Here is a 20,310-nt window from a genome sequence, read left to right as displayed (position 1 = left end):
GCGTTACTGTATTCCTACGGTAACAAGCTCATGCGTTACCTTTTAAGGTGAATGATGGCACGAAGAGCTCGTACCATAGGAGTGACCGATGGCAATAAAGATCTTGTGCGTTACCTTAGGGCTGATTGATGGTATGAAGATCTTATGCATTACTGAAGGAATGAAGGATGGTACGAAGATCTCATGCATTACAGAAGGAGTGATTGATGGAATAAAGATCTTATGCATTACTGTAAGAGTGATGATGGTTCGAATATTTCCTGCGTTACCACAGGACTGACTGATGGCATGAAGATTTTATGCGTTACTGTAGGAGTGACGGATTGCACGAAGAGCTCATGTGTTACCGTAGGAGTGGCCAATGGCAGGAAGATATTATGTGTTACTGTATAATTAACAAATGGCATAAAGATCTCATGCATTTTATTTGCAATATTATAGGAGAGATCAGTCAATAAACGCTTGTAATAACAAACACAAACCGAAAACGTCTTACCCAAGGCAGTCATAATTTGCCTTTGCCCTTCAACTGATTCACAATCACTTCTGAATATATTAGGACTGTAGAAATGGAGAAATTGGAGAATTTGTTTATAAAAATCATGTCCCTTTTTTCTTATAGCATGATGATACGTCAATGTTTTTTTTTAATATCATTTTTACAATTTTGCATTTTATCAACGAACAATGAAAATACATGGTGTTTTTGCTAATTTTTTCACAAAAGATTTTCATTTATTCATTTAGCATACGCTTTTACTGTATCTAAAGCAAAGGACAGGAAGACATAACATCAGCGATCCTTCAAAGTGATCCTTAAAATTCCTTTTAAGTCCTTTAAATGTTTAAGTCCTTATCAAGTAATAATATTCCTTGTACTTTTACTATTACTATTTTCTGCACTTCCGACTATTAAAACACATATTTGTTGTGCCACAAGATGACGGGTAGATTTGTAGCCATCTGTGAGTAAATTTTTTTTTACAGTTGCCTCCGGTCTCCTCTCCCTCTCAGACACACCATTATTGATAACATACAGGCTGTGTAATCTAACAGTTATAATTTAATGCCCCAGGCCTATAAACCAGCAAACAACAAACTAATGAAATGCAGAATCGTGAGCAGGAGCTCTTGCATATACATATACATACAGTGGGTGTGTGACTTGTGAATCATATCGCAGCACACACATGATGAGGATGTGTTATCACCTTGTGTTTTTTTTTTTTTTTTTTGCTTTATACGTTCCTTCAAGATTCATCCTTATTCCCCAAATCCCAAAATTTTTGTGTGGTTTCTGCTCCAGTAGATGCTAACTGGGTAATTGAATTGTTTGGTGGCTGTCAGGAGTCCTGCGGAAATGTTATTGCATTGTATTGTTATCGCCGCCATATGCAGCATACAGTTTTAATCACCTGTTTATGGTGTTTGCAAACAAGGTGCAGGGTGTTGATATGAAAAGGAAGAGACAGCTGACACATGCTCAATATTTACTGCCTACTGTAAATACTGTAACAGCTCTGCATTGATGCACCTTAAGCATTCAGTTTGTACTCTTTCTCATTACAAAATTTGCTTATATAAAGACTCAGTTTTTTGTTTATATAGTATGCTTTTAGTTTATGTTAGCTAATGCATTTACTAATGTTAACAAACACAGCTTTATTGTAAAGTGTTACCCTTACATCCTTCTATCATATCTGCCATGTAGATAGGATGGATTTACTGTATAGACGAACAGAGATCATTCTGTCACCATCCTGGTTTTCCTTTCGCTTGTCAATTTCTAATCCACCTTTCTCTCCTTCACTCCATCAAATTCTCGATCTCCTGCCCGGGTTCATCTGCCTTCCCTAGTCTCACACTTTTCCTCTCCTATAGCCAGTTCATCATCATAAAGGGCATGTGTCTGTAGATCAATGCACGGTCTGAGTGACGTGTGCTGATAGATCGGTCTGCACAAGGGGAGCCGGACACTCTGCTTTTACACCGTCACATCAATAGCGCCTAATAGCCTGTAGTCAGGGTGGCAGTGTGCAGGGGAAGAAAATCGCTCGTGGGTGTGTTTTATGAGTGCGTTGCTGTGATTCCTGTGGTCGGTATAATGGGCGTATAAGCACACATCTTAAAGTGTGTTTATGTGCATGTTATCTTCTGCACCGAAAAGCTATTGTTATCGCAGCGATGGGCAATTAGTGGGGATGAGGGAGTCAAATGAGCATGTAAACTCTGTTGCGAGTGGCGCGCCTCATTGATTGATTAATTGACGGACTGCTGCTGGTAAATGACGAAGCCGTGAGTGGCAGGAAACAATCTCTGCTCCAGCATCAACTCCAAACTACTGCACAGACCCCTGTGTGCTCAGCTTTTGGGGACTGATTAAAAGCTCTGGATGAATGCCTGATTAGCCAGCAAAGTTGTTAGTCAGCGCTAAAGAGACTGAGAGTGTCATTATTTTTGATTAAATATTAATGTCATAGAGTCATAGTTGGTTTGCATTTTACTCTTCGTTATAAACGAATGATGTCTTTCTGTCTCCCTCTTTCTCTCTCTCTTTTTTTCACTCACTTATTTACTTACTCCCCTCTTTATCTCTATCTCTATCTCTGTCTGTCTGTCTGTCTATTTTCTTATCCGTCCCATCTATCTATCAATCCATCTATTCATTTGTCTGTCTGTATGCATGTCCATTTTTCCATTCTTCCATAATTCTCCCTCGCCGCCTTTTTCTCTCACTCTCTCGCTCTCACTCACTCACTGTATTTTATGTCTCTCTCACTTATTTACATCTCTTTATCTGTCTGTCTGTCTTTCTATGCATCTATCCATCCATTGATTTGTCTGTCTGTATGTTCATCTTTACATAATTCTATAATTCTCTTTCACTTTCTTTCATTCACTCACTCACATTTATCTGTCTGTCTATCTACTTATCAATCAACTTATCTACTTACCCATCAATCAATCCATCCATCCATATATCTATTCATCTGTATGCCTTTATGTATGTCCATTTTTCCATTCTTCCATAATTTTCCCTCTCCGTCTTTTTCACTCACTCACTCACTCACTCACTCACTCACCTCACCTCACCTCACCTCACCTCACCTCACCTCACCTCACTCACTCACTCACTCACTCACTCACTCACTCACTCACTCACTCACTCACTCATTTACTGTATTCTATGTATATCTCACTTATCTGTCTGTCTATCTAATTATCCATTCATCCATCTATCTAACCATCTATTCATCTGTATGTCTTTATGTATGTCCATTTTTTCATTCTTCCATAATTCTCCCTCTCCGTCTTTTTCACTCACTCACTCACTCACTCACTCACTCACTCACTCACTCACTCACTCACTCACTCACTTACTGTATTCTATGTATATCTCACTTATCTGTCTGTCTATCTACTTATCCATTCATCCATCTATCTATCCATCTATTCATCTGTATGTCTTTATGTATGTCCATTTTTTCATTCTTGCATAATTCTCCCTCTCCTTCTTTTTTATCTCTCTCACTCTCTGTCTGTCTGTCTGTCTGTCTAGTTATCCGTCCCATCTATCTACCAATCAATCTATTCATTTGTCTGTCTGTATGCATGTCCATTTTTCCATTCTTCCATAATTCTCCCTCGCCGCCTTTTTCACTCACTCACTCACACACGCACGCACGCACGCGCTCGCCCTCTCACTCTCTCACTCACCCTCTCGGTCTCTCACTCACCCTCTCGCTCTCTCACTCACCTTCTCGCTCTCTCACTCACCTTCTCGCTCACTCTCTCACTCACTCTCTCGCTCACTCACTCATTCAAATCTGCCTGTCCATCTAAGTTTATTTAACTTATTTACGTCCGTCTTTCTGTCTGTCTCTGTCTGTATGTCTCTGTCTATTTATCCATCCATCCATTCGTTGATCTGTCTGTCTGTTCATCTTTACATAATTCTATAATTCTCTTTTACTTTCCATTCTTCCATAATTCTCCCTCGCCGCCTTTTTCACTCACTCACTCACTCACTCACTCACTCACTCACTCACTCACTCACTCACTCACTCACTCACTCAAATCTGTCTGTCCATCTAAGTTTATTTAACTTATTTACATCTGTTTGTCTGTCTGTCTGTCTGTCTGTCTGTCTGTCTGTCTGTCTGTCTGTCTATTCATTCATCCATCCATTCATTGATCTGTCTGTCTGTCTGTATGTTCATCTTTACATAATTCTATAATTCTCTTTCACTTTCTGTCATTCACTCACATTTATCTGTCTGTCTATCTACTCATCCATCCATCCATCTATCTATCCATCTATTCATTGTATGTCTTTATGTATTTCCATTTTTGCATTCTTCCATAATTTTACCTCTCCTTCTTTTTCACTCACTCACTCGCTCTCTCACTCGCTCTCTTGCTCGCTTGCTCTCTTGCTCGCTTGTTCTCTCGCTCACTGACTCTTTCACTCACTCTCTCACTCACTCGCTCTCTCACTCACTCACTCACTGTATTCTATGTCTCTCTCACTTATTTACATCTCTTTATCTGTCTGTCTGTCTTTCTGTATGTGCATCTTTACATTCATCCATAATTCTCTTTCACTTTCTGTCATCTCTTTGTACTCCCTCGTTTTGTCTGTCTCTCTCTCTCTCTCTCCCTTTCTATCTCTCCCTGCCCCCCACTTACTCACTCACTCACTCACTCACTCACTAACTCAAATCTGTCTGTCCATCTAGTTTATCTCACTTATTTACATCTCTTTTTTGTCTGTCTCTCTGTCTGTCGATCTGTATGTGTCTGTCTGTCTCTCATTCATTCATCCATCAATCCATTCATTCATCGATCTGTCTGTATGTCCATCTTTCCATTTAACCATAATTCACTTTCTGTCATTCACTCACATTTATCTATCTCTCTGAATCTCTTTGTACTCTCTCACTTTCTCTCTGGCTCTCTTCCTCTCGCCTTCTCTCTTTCGCTCTCTCACTCTCGCTCTCTCACTTACATCTGTCCTTCTGTTTGTCCATCTAAGTCTCTCTGACTTATTTACATCTCTTTATCTATTTGTCGGTCTGTCTGTCTGTCTTTCTATCTGTCCGTCCATCCATCCATCCATTGATTTATCTGTCTGTATATCTTTCCATTCATCCATTATTCTCTTCCACTTTCTTTTATTCACTCACTCACATTTTTCTGTCTGTCTTATTTTTCTAACATCCTCTCTCACCTTCACCTGTTTTTCAGGCATCTCTCTCGAGAAAGTTTTTGACTACAGTGAGTATTGGGAGGTGACCCGGGGCCTTTATGCTCCATTTGACTGCACAGCGACCATGAAGTCTGGGAATGCTGATGTCTATGAGAATGAGATCCCAGGTGGCCAGTACACCAACCTCCATTTTCAAGCGCACAGTATGGGGCTGGGGAACAAGTTTAAGGAAGTAAAGAAAGCCTACACAGAAGCCAACAAGCTGCTTGGAGACCTCATCAAAGTAAGTGCGTTTGAAATGATGTGTCTTGCTGTATTCAGTGAAGAATTGATGTAAAGCCAGAGATGCAGAACCTTTGAGCTTATTAGCTAAACGCCTTTTCCTCACATGCTCTGTCTCACACGCTCGAGGATTGAGTCGTGATGTTGTCAAATGCTGCTTGTGCCTTCTGACTCACTCCTTTAAATATGACACTGTGCTCATTTCCCGTCTTGCTGACATTAATCTGATTTAAAGCACATTCAGAAGATATTTTGTATCATGTCGTAATGTGCAAAAAAACATGCACACCAATTTTCATCCTAATAAAGCAATGGCACAAGAACACTGTATGAAACTGCATAAAATCAGCATAATACTTATAATGATATGCTTTCATAAGAGCACATTGTGAGTGTGATATTGTTTGTACGCTACATTAAAAAACAAAATGTGTTTCAACCCTTTTATGTGTGGAACTACTTTCTTACATCATGGAATCAGAATCTGCTGTTGCTAGTTCAAAGTATGCGTTCAGTTGTTTGTAACTAAAAAGATATTACTGTAACTTTCCAGAGTATCGATTCAGCAGTTAATTTAACGCCCATCAGTGACAAGCACACTTACCATGTTTGTGGCACACTTTGCGTGTTTGTTAGCAGTAGGCGTCATTAACAAGCACACAGATTCCAAGCGTTTGTGAGCCGTCATTGACAAGTCTATAAACCCTGTGCATGCAGTTTGCTGTTTTTAATGATGAAAAACATGAACCATTTGATATTTGAGATAAAATAAAACTTACAGCGGAGTTCAGATTTTACTTGACTCTGTTGTCTATGTGATGTGACAGTCAGCACTAAGCACTTAATCATTTTAAATCCATTTACAAGACGAAAGCTTTCGTTATGTTTAATATACAGATTTTGTCTGGCCCTGATTATTACTGTAACTTTGTAACTACGGTTAAGTACAAAACCGTAAAGTATCTTGGTATTAAATTATCACTACACTATTATTACTATTAGTACATTTTACTGTAATTTTCCTAGAGTATCGATTCAGCAGTAACTGTAAAGTACAAAACAGTAAAGTGTATTAAATTATCGTTATACTATTATTACTATTAGTACATTTCACTGTTATTTTCCTAGATTATCAATTCAGCAGTAACTGTAAAGTACAAAATAGTAAAGTATCTTGGTATTAAATTATTGCTATACTGCTATTATTACTATTAGAAAATTTTAATGTAATTTTCCTAAAGTATCAATTCAGCAGTAACTGTAAAGTACAAAACAGTAAAGTGTATTAAATTATCGTTATACTATTATTACTATTAGTACATTTCACTGTTATTTTCCTAGATTATCAATTCAGCAGTAACTGTAAAGTACAAAATAGTAAAGTATCTTGGTATTAAATTATTGCTATACTGCTATTATTACTATTAGAAAATTTTACTGTAATTTTCCTAAAGTATCGATTCAGCAGTAACTGTAAAGTACAAAACAGTAAAGTGTATTAAATTATCGTTATACTATTATTACTATTAGTACATTTTACTGTAATTTTCCTAGAGTATCAATTCAGCAGTAACTGTAAAGTACAAAATAGTAAAGTATCTTAGTATTAAATTTTTGCTATACTGCTATTATTACTATTAGAACATTTTACTGTAATTTTCCTAAAGTATCGATTCAGCAGTACCTGTAAAGTACAAAACAGTAAAGTATCTTAGTATTAAATTATTGCTATACTACTATTATTACTATTAGTACATTTTACTGTAATTTTCCTAGAGTATCGCTTCAGCAGTACCTGTAAAGTACAAAACAGTAAAGTATCTTAGTATTAAATTATTGCTATACTACTATTATTACTATTAGTACATTTTACTGTAATTTTCCTAGAGTATCGATTCAGCAGTAACTGTAAAGTACAAAACAGTAAAGTGTATTAAATTATTGCTATACTATTATTACTATTAGTACATTTTACTGTAATTTTCCTAGAGTATCGATTCAGCAGTAACTGTAAAGTACAAAACAGTAAAGTGTATTAAATTATCGTTATACTATTATTACTATTAGTACATTTCACTGTTATTTTCCTAGATTATCAATTCAGCAGTAACTGTAAAGTACAAAATAGTAAAGTATCTTAGTATTAAATTATTGCTATACTGCTATTATTACTATTAGTACATTTTACTGTAATTTTCCTAGAGTATCGATTCAGCAGTAACTGTAAAGTACAAAACAGTAAAGTGTATTAAATTATTCCTATACTATTATTACTATTAGTACATTTTACTGTAATTTTCCTAGAGTATCGCTTCAGCAGTACCTGTAAAGTACAAAACAGTAAAGTATCTTAGTATTAAATTATTGCTATACTACTATTATTACTATTAGAACATTTTACTGTAATTTTCCTAAAGTATGGATTCAGCAGTTACTGTAAAGTCTAAATAGTAAAGTATCTTAGTATTAAATTATCACTATACTATTATTACTATTAGTAATTTTTTACTTTTATTTTGGCAGAACATGTTAAGTGCAAAACAGTAAAGTATCTTAGTATTAAAGTATCGCTATACTATTATTACTATTAGTACATTTTACTGTAATTTTCCTAGAGTATAGATTCAGAAGTTACTATATAGTAAAAAACTGTAAAGTATCTTAGTATTCAATTTTTACTACTATTATTACTATTAGTACATTTTACTGTAATTTTCCTAGAGTATTGATTCAGCAGTTACTGTAAAGTGCAAAACAGTAAAGTATCCTAGTGTTAAATTATCACTATACTATAATTACATTTTTACTGTAATTTTGCCAGAGTATCGATTCAGGAGTTACTGTAGAGAACAAAACCGTAAAGTATCCTAGTATTAAATTATCACTATACTATTACTACATTTTACTGTAATTTTGCCAGAGTATCAGTTCAGCAGTAACTGTAATGTACAAAACAGTAAAGTATCCTAGTACTAAATTATCACTATACTATTATTACTATTAGTACATTTTACTGTAATTTTCCTAAAGTATTGATTCAGCAGTTACTGTAAAGTACCAAACAGTAAAGTATTATTATATTAACATTACTATTATTACATTTTTACTGTAATTTTGCCAGAGTATTGATTCAGCTACAACTGTAATGCACAAAACAGTAAAGTATTCTAGTGAATTATTTCTGCGGTAGCAGCGCTCTCATCCAATCATATTCTAGGACTGGAACGAACCGTTGTACAATACAAAATATTCAGCTGTTCTTGTTACATCTGGTGCTTTGAGTTTTTTAATGACTTGCTTTTAAACAGATTGCATTTCTCTGGTTTAACAACTGCTGCCGTGCTGAACTTCTATTCTTCTGATGTAAACGTTTTGCCAAACCGGGCGGTTCCAGTTTTCTAAGAAAGAAAAAAAGAATTGTCATTTACTGGAAAACATGATTCAATCTGATATTTTAACAGCTGCATGTAAATCGGTAGCACTAATCAAACTTGTTGCACAGTTTGGATCTTAAATTAAAAATCAGGGTACTCAAGATAGATCTTTGATTTTGCTTTGAGTTTTTTGCTCTCTTTAATTTCACAGTGGAATAGTTTCCTTATTCTCCTAATATTCATTGGAAAACAGTTCTGTTGAAACTGAATTCCGGCATGTATTAGTTTAAAAACACTCCAAGTTTTGCAATAATGAAAGACATCTCTAAAGAGACGGCTTTACGGCTTTTAAAAATATGCAAGTCATCTGAGAATAATATCATAAGATGTAATTAACACAAAATCCAATAAAGCTTTAGTATCTTACATCATTTCTCGGTTTATGATGTGCGTATAATCAGACAAAAATGAAAAATATAATTAAATGTTGTAGATTTAATTTTATGAACCAAGTTGTATTCATAAAGTTTGTTTTAGAACGATAATTGCTTTGGAAAATGTTTGTGTATTTGGTATTATTACTAATGTGATGTGCAGCGCAGATGTTCAGTTAAGTAAAAAGTTGAATTCAACATTTGGTTTGACTAATTACGGCATGCATTAAATCATTAAATTTAAGCAGGATATTGCAAATGTTATTTTACAGTAGATTTTGCATAAGTGCTGGTTTTCATTTTATCAGCAATATGAACATTTAACATTTACTGTTCCTGTGCAATAATTGCGTCCCATGGCAGCCATAAAGTGCAGTATAAATCGTTCGTATGCAGCATTCTCCCTGTTAAATAGAGCTTAATTATTACCCACTGCGCTCATAAGGGTCTCACCCTTATTCTCAAAAATCAGCTCATGCTCGCAAGATCATGAATATCATGGACCCGAGAGCTGCTCTCTGAATCACAGATGTAATTGCTCTCATTTCTCCTCCCCTTTCCTCTCATTCCATTACAACCGTCTCAATCTCCAGATAAATAAAAATAACTTGGAAAAAAGGGCACAGCAAGAGAAGGACAAGAAATAATCCTGTCCCTGTCTCTCATGGCCCAGAGATGGATCAGCTCGGGAGAGCTTTAGGCAAAGCTTATCTGTTGTCTTTCTCAGAAGCACAGTCTGATTTTTCCCAATCAAAGGCATCTGTTAGCGTTTGGTCTCGCCTTGCTGCTTTTCATTTCCCTGGGCTTAATTAAATGATGGGAGATAGCTGCCTTTCTTTTCTCGTTCCTCCTTGGAGTCCCCGTGATGTTAATATTGTCAATATTGGGGCCAGAGCGGCGCTCTACTTAACAAGCGAGACGTTACCTCTGGATTTCATTAGATTCTCTGTGTTCGCCTTTTCTAAGATTCGCCTGTCTTTTGTCCTTATGATGAGGGCGATTGTGAATGTTATCTTCTTTTTAAGCCATGTTTCTCTTCGTCACCTCATTCCAAGTTCATATTGGTGGGGCAGCCTGAGGGCGGTTAAGCCTGGCGGTTTGCTGAGATGTATTGATGGAGGTCTAAGCAAGCATGTCTTTCCATTCACCCTTATCTCTTCTTTTCTCATGCTTTACCTTTAGGTAACTCCCTCCTCTAAGATTGTGGGCGATCTGGCACAGTTCATGGTGCAGAACTCTCTGAGTCGGGCGGAGGTGGAGGAGAGGGCGGATGAACTGTCTTTCCCCCTCTCCGTGGTGGAGTTCCTGCAAGGGCACATCGGCATCCCACACGGAGGCTTCCCTGAGCCCTTTAGGTCAAAGGTACGACTCCCTATTCTTTATACAGCATTACAGCATTTCTTATCCAAGCTACCAGGTTAAAACTATTCAAGTGTTTGATCCGGCTGATCCAATGTTGAGGTCTAGTTCGCTTGCACTAGATCTTTCTTCATCAAAAAAAAGACTATGTCCATTTTTCAAAGTTAGTCGACCCTATTGTCAGTTAACTCTTCTACTCAACCACAAGTTAGATACAGAGATGGAGAAGTACAGCAGACAATACAGGACCTACCTTAAAGCGATACTCCAGCCAAATATCAAAATTACCCCATGATTTACTCATCCTCAAGCAATCTGTGATACATTTGAGATACAATATACATATATTGTATGAAAAGTACAATAATAAACTTTAAAAAATATAATAACTAGCTTTTGGTAATGACGGCATCTTGGAGTCATGCAATTAATGAGAAACACTGCGCAGCAACGTACTCATGGCAACAAGCATTCACTACGCTAAAACTCATGAATCGCGTGAGTCCAAGATGGCGTCGCTACCGGATTACCTCTGTGAAGGATGAATGCACTTATTTGGGGTTGCAGGGAACTACACTAACCTTTTCGACTGGTGGCACTTGCGCTACCAACTTTTTCAGTTACTGGCGCAAAATATGATTTGGTTGCACATATTTTTTTCAAGTTATATTAAGGCGCTCTGGTAATAATGAACAATAATGAAACTGTATTGCATACAGATATGCTTTTTATTTTACTTGCCATCTTTTAAACCACATGCCTTCTTGTTTTCTTAAACGTTGCAGTGTTTCCCACAGATCTGAAATTTACTTGTGGTGGTAGCCGGTGAAAAGGGCAATTATTACCCACTGACAAATAATGGTCTACTATACATGTGACGTAGAACTAATAATGTGTGACACAACACAATACTTTGATTTATTGAAAATTAATATTAATTTCACATTATATTTCATTAATCTAACCACCCCAAACTTTCTTTGCCATTAACAAAGCTGACACTGTTTGTCAAAGCACCACGAAAACACTTACTGTTTTTGCACTGATACATGAAGCAATTAGACCCCTTTTATCAAACTCAATATAATACAATATTATGTATAGTATATTAATAGACAGTGCAGGTCTATAGATTATAAATGTGATTGATGTTATGACTGATGTTATAATGGTAATAATTTCTATTAGATAGGCACTTTTACTGCTTCTGCTCTATCTTTCTATTTCTCTCTTGCCGATTTAAAAAGCTTAATCCACTCATTATTTCAGATTTAAAAGTCTACTTGCTGTCCCGGTGACAGACTTTACATTGCTTTGCTCGTTCAGTGCAGTTGGCTTGACATTAGCATTGCTTTTTGCTACAATCTCTGTCCAAACTTAATATGGATATGGTTTCAGAAAAGATATGGTTTATTAATAATAAGATTATTAAAAAAAATGTGAGAAAGAAAATGCAGCGCGTGGTCGTATCGCCATAGAAACCGAAGGCACGCTGAAACTGCACTCGAGCTTTAGTGCGGTAGCGCTCATGGCCGTTTTCCGATCGACTCGGGTTATAAACACAACATTAATCAGACTTGGGACCCAAAGTAATTAAACTAGGACCTAACCGGACCCGACAGACCATTTAAAATATAAACCCGGAACCATACGGGTCCCGCGTCCTCAGTTAAGAAAGACCTCTGCTCAAGTTCAGAAACATGGAAGACACTGCGCTTGCGTCGCGTCGCACCTAATTCATTGAGAAACAGCTGAGCACGCAAACGCACACTGATAAGGAGAGACACGACGTGCTTTCACGCAAAATGAAGCCAAAATGGCTCAGAGCACGTTATAAAACGTATTCTTAAAATCCACGTTTCTGTTTTAATAAATGCTCATAGTAAATCATAGCATATTGTCTAAAACATTAGGTAGCACATTTGCGACCCATTAAAAATTAGGGTCGCAACGGCAGTTCAAAAGGTCGCATATGCGACCATTTTGGTCGCAGTGTAGCTCCCTGCCTGGGGTTTAAAATCAGAAGTTGTTCCCTGATTCCTGTTTTCTACCACTAAAAAGCTTAAACAGAGCAAGGACATTTAATAAAATAACTCCAAATGTGTTTGGAGTTCTTCATCTGTAAGATGAAGTACATATGTATCTCGGATTGCTTGAGGGTTATATTAGGACTTTAAGTAGTTTTTACAAACAAACCATATAAAAAACAATACTTGTGTGCATCTTGAGACAAAACAATGGCACTAATATATGTTAAGATGTGTCAGTACAAGGTGTTTTTAAATTAAGGCAGCTCAAACATGCATTTTAGTCTAGGACTTGGATAAGCCCTGTTCAGGAAACTGCCCCAAAAAATAGGAAAGACTTACCCATATATGCATTTACAAACAAATGCACTGTGGGGTCGTACTCTTGAGTCCGAATAATTTTTGTTATATTTTAGGGTTACAAATAAAGCATAGGGTAAGCAACTGGCACTGTCCCGTGAGCTGGACACCAAGTTTACTTTCTTCATGTAAATATTAAATAGCGCGTGCTTCATCAGATAGCGTCTACTTCAAAATGCAAAATATACATTGGTTGCTAATGTTAATCGTTAATGATTTGGGCCAAAAATTATGTTATTTAATGTTAAACTATGTGAGTGGCGCTCTGTGGTGCGACAGGGATTTGAGCAACTTCCTGAGTAGTAGCTGGGCGGCGCGGACAGGCGCCACCTGTTGGCGCCGGTGTGCGTATACTCATAGAAAGCAATGTGTTCGAGTTTTTTAGAACGGCACAGCGCTGAGCTGCGCGACCGGTGTGCGACCCCCTTAAGAATGTAGTTTTTTATATTTCAAAACTTTTTAGCAGTAATAATAATGCATTGACTGTTATTTAATAATTTGTGACAATAGTATGTAGCAAACCTCGTCGCAAACCAACACAAACCTCTTTTTTTTAATTTGATGAATAAAAAAATACTATATTGCATTACTTTTATTTATTACAATAAATTTAAACTGCTATAACATTTTTTTCTTATTTAATATTTTCACATTCAGACACTTTCATAAAAAATAGCATAAAATTAGGCTTCTAGACCAAAAAATGCCAGTTATATGAATTTGAAGAGGTACATCACCTTTACACCCCACTCTCAAAAAGGGCTGTGCTAGGTAAAGGGTTAAGGTTTAGGGTTAATATTAGGAATTCAAGATATTATAAATAAGGTTGATCCTGCTCAGCTTGGGTTAAAATCTAACATTTTATTTTAAATTATTAATTGTATCTTTACAGCATTATTTTGTATTTACAGTATATTTTTGTATTTTTTGTATGCAACTTTCTGTAGTGTGCAATATAAATAATCATAATATCTCTCGCTGGAGAGATTCTATTGGTTAATCTCAGTCTTGGTGTTGATTTTTGTGAGAGGGTTTCCCATTGGCCCACATGCTTTTCCACCTTCCTGCAGTCTCTTGAGTGCAGTATCACCGAGTTGTGTTTGTCAGAGATGCATGCAGGAAAAAAATCCCATTGTCCTGAACGCCCCAATTACCCAGCAGCCATTCCTATGCAACATAACTTGTTTCCTTGACAAATGTGTCTCACATCTTTGAGAAACAATGCCGGTGCTTTTCTGTGCATGCAAGTATGCAGCTCATTTAGAATGCTTGTAAATTATAGGCCATCTGCTTTGCATATATTTCAGATAACAAACATTTGAGCAATACCGGCGCTGGCCTATTTTTCCTGTGTTGTCTTGTAACATTAATTGCTCATCATTATGCAAGCATTTGTTTGAGTAAGAAGTATTTCATTTTTGTCTTCTGCATTTGAAACAGCTTAAACAACAAAGATTGTTTTACTGTGTATGAATATTTACATTTGGTGACATGGTTAATTCATGGTTGACTCACGGCTGATTATCGAATTTATCAATTCTTCAGCCTGTAAAATTAATCTAAATAAAGCGAAGAAAGATTTATTTTAATTCCGCTAATGATCAGTTATAAATATTCTCAGATTCATTCTGGGGCTCGTGGGGATTGCCGGTACATCATCCGCTTATAGTTTAACTTAAAAAAAAAAAAAAAACTAAAATATTGCACTGATAATTCAGAATGTATAATGTATATTTTTAGGGTTTCTCATTACTTATTTGTATCTTAGGTTTTAAAGTCTCTGCCCCGTGTGGAGGGCCGTCCTGGAGCTTCTCTCCCCGCCATGGATTTTCAAGCTTTGGAGAAGCAACTGCGAGAAGCCCACGGGCATAAAATCACCCCAGAGGATGTGATGTCAGCTGCCATGTACCCCAAAGTGTTTCAGGAGTACAAAGATTTTACTAAAACCTTCGGCCCTGTGGACTGTCTCGACACCAGAATTTTCCTGGACGGACCCAAGATTGCTGAAGAGTTTGAGGTGTGAATGAATCTTTTTCAATAAATAAAATGGTTTCATTTATTAAACAGAAGAAGCATACTTGCTGTTAGTGTGCCTTACATCATCCTGTCTTCCATTTATTGTAAATGTCATTCCCACATCTTAACCATCAGTTTTGTTTTTCCACCTGGAAAACTTTCTGTCTCAGGTGGAACTGGAACGAGGCAAGACTCTCCACATCAAAGCTTTGGCTCTGGGAGATCTTAATAAAGCCGGTCAGAGAGAGGTTTTCTTCGAGCTCAACGGTCAGCTCAGATCCGTACTTGTCAAGGACACCGTGGCCATGAAGGTATAAGGGAGTTTGTTTGTCATCTGTTTTTATTAAAAGATTGAAACGGTATCTTATAAGGTTGAGGGTGCATGTTCCCTGACAAGGGAAATGGGATGTCCCGAAAAATTTCAAATGCCTTACAGTTGGGATTCCATTTGTTCCATAATTAGGCTTGGGTGTGATTGCTGTTTATTAGTGCCGTCAACTGAATTCATTCAGTATAATTAATTATTTAAAAAGACGATTAAAATAAACACATTTAATCACCACGAGTCCGCATTCAGACCAGACTCGGCTCGATGCATTTATCAGACCACGCTTAACCAGAGCTGACAGCACAGAATGAATAAGGAGACGCTGGCACAGGTGCATTATTTTTTAATTGTTGGTACATGTAAACATAACACTAAAACACTGCCATGTCAGATTTAAAAAGCGTAGCTTTTAACAAAGAGCCTCGGGACCCGTGCATACTGTACTGTTTCTGAGTCTTGCTGTATTGAATGTAAAAACACAACAAATATGTTGAAAGGGCCCTGAGGAACATGTACTACCCGACAGATAACTAACAGCTTGATTACAAAATGTAAACTGTAGGCCAGTGATGGCTTGTGTTCAATGATATGTAAATATAACTGTTTTCTACATAAAATCATCCTAAATGATGTAAAGAACATTGTGAAAATATATCATTGATATCTCTAAAGGCGACATTTCACAACACTTTTTAAAGGAATAGTCTACTCATTTTCAATATTAAAATATGTTATTACCTTAACTAAGAATTGTTGATACATCCCTCTATCATCTGTGTGCGTGCACGTAAGCGCTGGAGCGCGCTGCGACGCTTTGATAGCATTTAGCTTAGCCCCATTCATTCAATGGTACTATTTAGAGATAAAGTTAGAAGTGACCAAACACATCAACGTTTTTCCTATTTAAGACGAGTAGTTATATGAGCAAGTTTGGTGGTACAAAATAAAACGTAGCGCTTTTCTAAGCGGATTTAAAAGAGGAACTATATTTTATGGCGTAATAGCACTTTTGGGAGTACTTCGACTCGGCGCAGTAGCACCCTCCCTCTCTCATTATGAGAGTGAGAAGGGAAGCGGACTTTTCAGGCGAGTCGAAGTACTCACAAAAGTGCTATTACGCCATAAAATATAGTTCATCTTTTAAATCCGCTTAGAAAAGCGCTACGTTTTATTTTGTACCACCAAAGTCAGAATTTCATGATATGTCCCCTTTAATATATTGCCTGAGTAAGGCAAATATTGAAATCAATGTCAAATATTGAAATTAAAGTAAAACCAATAATTGAAATCAAACTAATCCCAAAAATTCGATTATAAGAGTTCACAAACAGAGTCACGTATATTAAACTGTCAACACTGATTTAATGGAAACCATGGATGTGCAACACACTTAAAATTTTATGTTGAAGTTCAAATTTTGCTGTGCGCTAATCTCAGTTCATCTTTAAAATCCTAGGAGATGCATTTCCACCCTAAAGCCCTGAAGGACGTTCGCGGACAGATAGGAGCTCCTATGCCCGGCAAGGTGGTGGAGGTGAAAGTGAAGCAGGGTCAGAAGGTGGAGAAAGGGCAGCCGCTGTGCGTCCTCAGCGCCATGAAGATGGAGACGGTGGTTAACTCGCCGCTGTCTGGCACCGTGGCCAAGGTGTACGTGACCAGCGACAGCACCCTGGAAGGAGATGATCTTATTCTGGAGATCACTGAATAGATATCAAGGCCTGTAGCAGGGAACATGACATCTCATCACTGCCAACCCCTGCAACACTAAACACACACTCGCACACTAAAATCGACACACTTACTATACATAAGGTGGCAGACGCATTACCCGAACACGTCAGGCATAACAAAAGGTGGAAGGCTGAGTTGTCAACAACGTGATTCTGAAAATGCATTCTTGAATAGTGTCATATGCGCTTATTCGTGATCCTTCATCACTTTTATTGTCTGTGAGAAGGATGTGAACTAGCGTTTAGCTTTTTTTAGTAGCTGCTAATGTCTGTTAATTGTTAATGAAAGTAGTGATCACTAAAAGATTTATGCTAAGAATGAAGCAATAAATAAATAACCAAATTAGTCTTAATATAGGCCGCGTTTCTGTGTGTCTTACACACAGTATGCAATCGTTTACATGAATGCACTATAAAATAGTTCTTGAGAGCTAACAAAAATCCCAATCATCCAAAATATATCCTATACACAGTCCATACCCCTAACTAGAGCACAAATTGTCTTTTTGAGCACAGTTGCAGATGAATATTCATCTTTAAGTCTTATTATAGAGTAGCGTAAATTATCGACCAGTTAATTGTGTCATAAATACCTGCTCTTCTTTAACCAATGGCCTTGCTCATTTAATTGGTCAGACAGATAAATGCTCAGACACGAGTGTGTTGAGTTCCACTGAGGGCAATGACGATCGATGGCTTTATATTTAAGAGCACTTATAGACTCTTTGGGGACTGCAGGGAACACTCGGTTGAAATGCAGACTTTAGGGGGACCTTCATTTCCCAGGACTCATCTCATGCTTCTGTTTCAATCCCTCCCTTAATGCGATTTTATTTCGCCGTCCCGTTACATTCCCCTAAGCAACAGATGCCTCATGGCCGCTATGCTGGCACAAATAGCTGTAGTCTCCAGCATTGTCTAATTTCCCATGTTGAACACAATTGATATAATTTGTAACTGATAATGAGAGGTTTGATTTAATGGCCCGTTTAATTGAAAGCACTCGTCCTGGAATCTACGAGATGCTTGGCTGTTCCCGCTGAAGAGGTCCACCGGGCAGCATCTGAAATAGCCGAAACAATCTCGACCCCAAGTAGACCACTTCTTCGACAAGGACCAATAGCTTGTAACTTGGATGTGTTCACGTCATTTATGGAGAGCAGTATGGTATTTCAATGTGCACCCACAAATGTGATGCCATTAAAATGGGCTAATGGTTTTTTGAGAGATACAGGATCGCTTATTATTTTGGATCTTAGAGCTCTGAACATCTGTGAGTGAATGTAGTAAACTGTTCTCATCATCAGTTTTTCACTGTGTTTAATATAAACTTATTCGATGACATTTGTATAACCTGACGGTAAATACATCTCTGCTAACTTGTGTATCACAACAGGCACTAAATTGTTGGGAGGGGGAAGCACCGTGTTGTCTTTTGACTTTATTTGGTTCCAGTATCTGTTTGGGGCACAGGCGGGGGTGTTGGAAAGGCTCTGGAAAAGTCCTTGATGTTTTCAGGCTGTTGGCTCGTCCTGTTAACCCTCTCTCGGCTCGTCTATAAGAGTTTTTGAGCTGACAAGTGGATAAAGCCGGGCTTAAAAATACAACAATGCATTATTTGATCAAAGTTGGGTCATGCGCAATCCTAATATAGCATTGAACGTAGCTGATTTGTTCTTTAGGCACAATGGTAACTTACAGGGTAAATATCTCAGTGTTAATAAATCTTTTAACTTGAAATGTTTTTTGGGGGAACTGGAACTGATCTGTGTGAGATTTTGGATGTGATGCCTTTAATAGTAGCCTATATGTGCATTGAATGTGTCTTTTTTTTCCTTCTGTGAATTCATCTCTTTCCATCTGTTTTGATAATGAATATTACAACATATGCAAATACTAATTTACCCTACTCATGTTCGTTTATCATAGATAAGTGTTGGAGAACAAAATAAATGAATAAAAGGAAGATAATGGACTGTCTCTCGTCTCTGTTATTTGTGATGTTTAGCATTAGGGATGTGCGACTGTAAATCAATAATGAATCACATGGAGATGCGCGTGGATCTCAGGATAATTCGATAAGAGCTTTAGTGTCAGCGTAGATAGGAATCCTGAAAGTATGCAATAAAAATAACCCAACATAAAAATATGAGTCAACGTGTGCTCGGGGCCAGAGCGGGCTCCATTAGATATTCAAAAAGAGCTGATCGATACCTGTGATCGTGCTTTCATATGCGGATGACGTCACATGCCTCAAATAAACGCAAGCTTATCGATTGTCTGCTTTACTGCTGCAAATAATGTACCTAAAGTAGGAGGCTGGGACATACTAGCTTTATAATTTGTCATAACAATTAAGCAATATCCCAACCCAGCAAGCAAAAACCGAGATGGTGAAATGACGGCTAACTAGACCGAATATAGTCCTGCTATGAGTAACCCGGTCCAACCTAAATAACCTTGAATTTGGTTACATGCCATATTTGAAATAACTTTGAGAAGTACTATATTTCATTACGTTAGCAAACTCAACAGGTGTTCAAAGTGTTTGCTTTAATTTCTTTTACAGGTTCTAAATGTATATGCATTTTCTATTTTCGGGATATGGAACTTTCATTGACAGCCTAAATTTAGCCTTTTTTCAGCCAAAATTGCTTGCTGGGAAAGGCAAAAAAGCTTTTTTATTGCAACTCAAGACGCAAGAAGTTTTTTTGCTGGATACTCCAGCCAAATATAAAAATTGCCCCATGATTTACTCACTCTCAAGCAATCTGAGATACATAGCTCCATCATCTTTCAGACAAACACATTTGGAGTTATTTTAGTAAGTGTCCTTGCACTTCCAAGCTTTATAATGGTAGAAAACAGGGATTACCCACAAAATACCTTTATTAACTCCTTAAAGCTGTGTGGATTACTTCTGTGAAGGATGGATGCATTTCTTCAGGGTTTAAAGTCAGAAGTTGTTCCCTGATCCCCATTTTCTCCCATTTTAAGCTTGGAAAAGCAAGGACATTTATTAAAATAACTCCAAATGTACTAGTCTGAAAGATGATGGACGTGTATCTCGGTTTGCTTGAGAATGAGGTAATCATATTTATTATTTTATCTTGACTAGTACGTTGCTGTAAAGCTGTAATAAGTTAAGCTAATTCAGCTTTATAAGTTACAGCTACTTATCACTAGTCAAG

At 37.2% G+C, this 20,310-nt stretch overlaps 1 protein-coding gene across 1 annotated transcript in view; it reads left to right on the top strand.

The window, feature by feature from the left end:
- Positions 1-19,092, top strand: part of pcxa (pyruvate carboxylase a) — a 154,959-nt gene extending 135,867 nt beyond the window's left edge. The window contains exons 17-21 of the mRNA XM_073871229.1: positions 5,248-5,492; positions 10,482-10,661; positions 14,814-15,062; positions 15,232-15,372; positions 16,846-19,092. Coding sequence (XP_073727330.1) covers positions 5,248-5,492; positions 10,482-10,661; positions 14,814-15,062; positions 15,232-15,372; positions 16,846-17,097 — 1,067 coding nt within the window. The 3' untranslated portion in view covers positions 17,098-19,092. The remainder of the gene's footprint in view (positions 1-5,247; positions 5,493-10,481; positions 10,662-14,813; positions 15,063-15,231; positions 15,373-16,845) is intronic.
- Positions 19,093-20,310: the final 1,218 nt, after the last annotated feature.

The sequence above is a fragment of the Misgurnus anguillicaudatus genome, chromosome 9 (assembly GCF_027580225.2).
Source record: "Misgurnus anguillicaudatus chromosome 9, ASM2758022v2, whole genome shotgun sequence".
NCBI lineage: Eukaryota > Metazoa > Chordata > Actinopteri > Cypriniformes > Cobitidae > Misgurnus > Misgurnus anguillicaudatus.
Note: the sequence above shows the minus strand (reverse complement) of the source record. Positions and strands in the feature narration are given on the sequence as shown.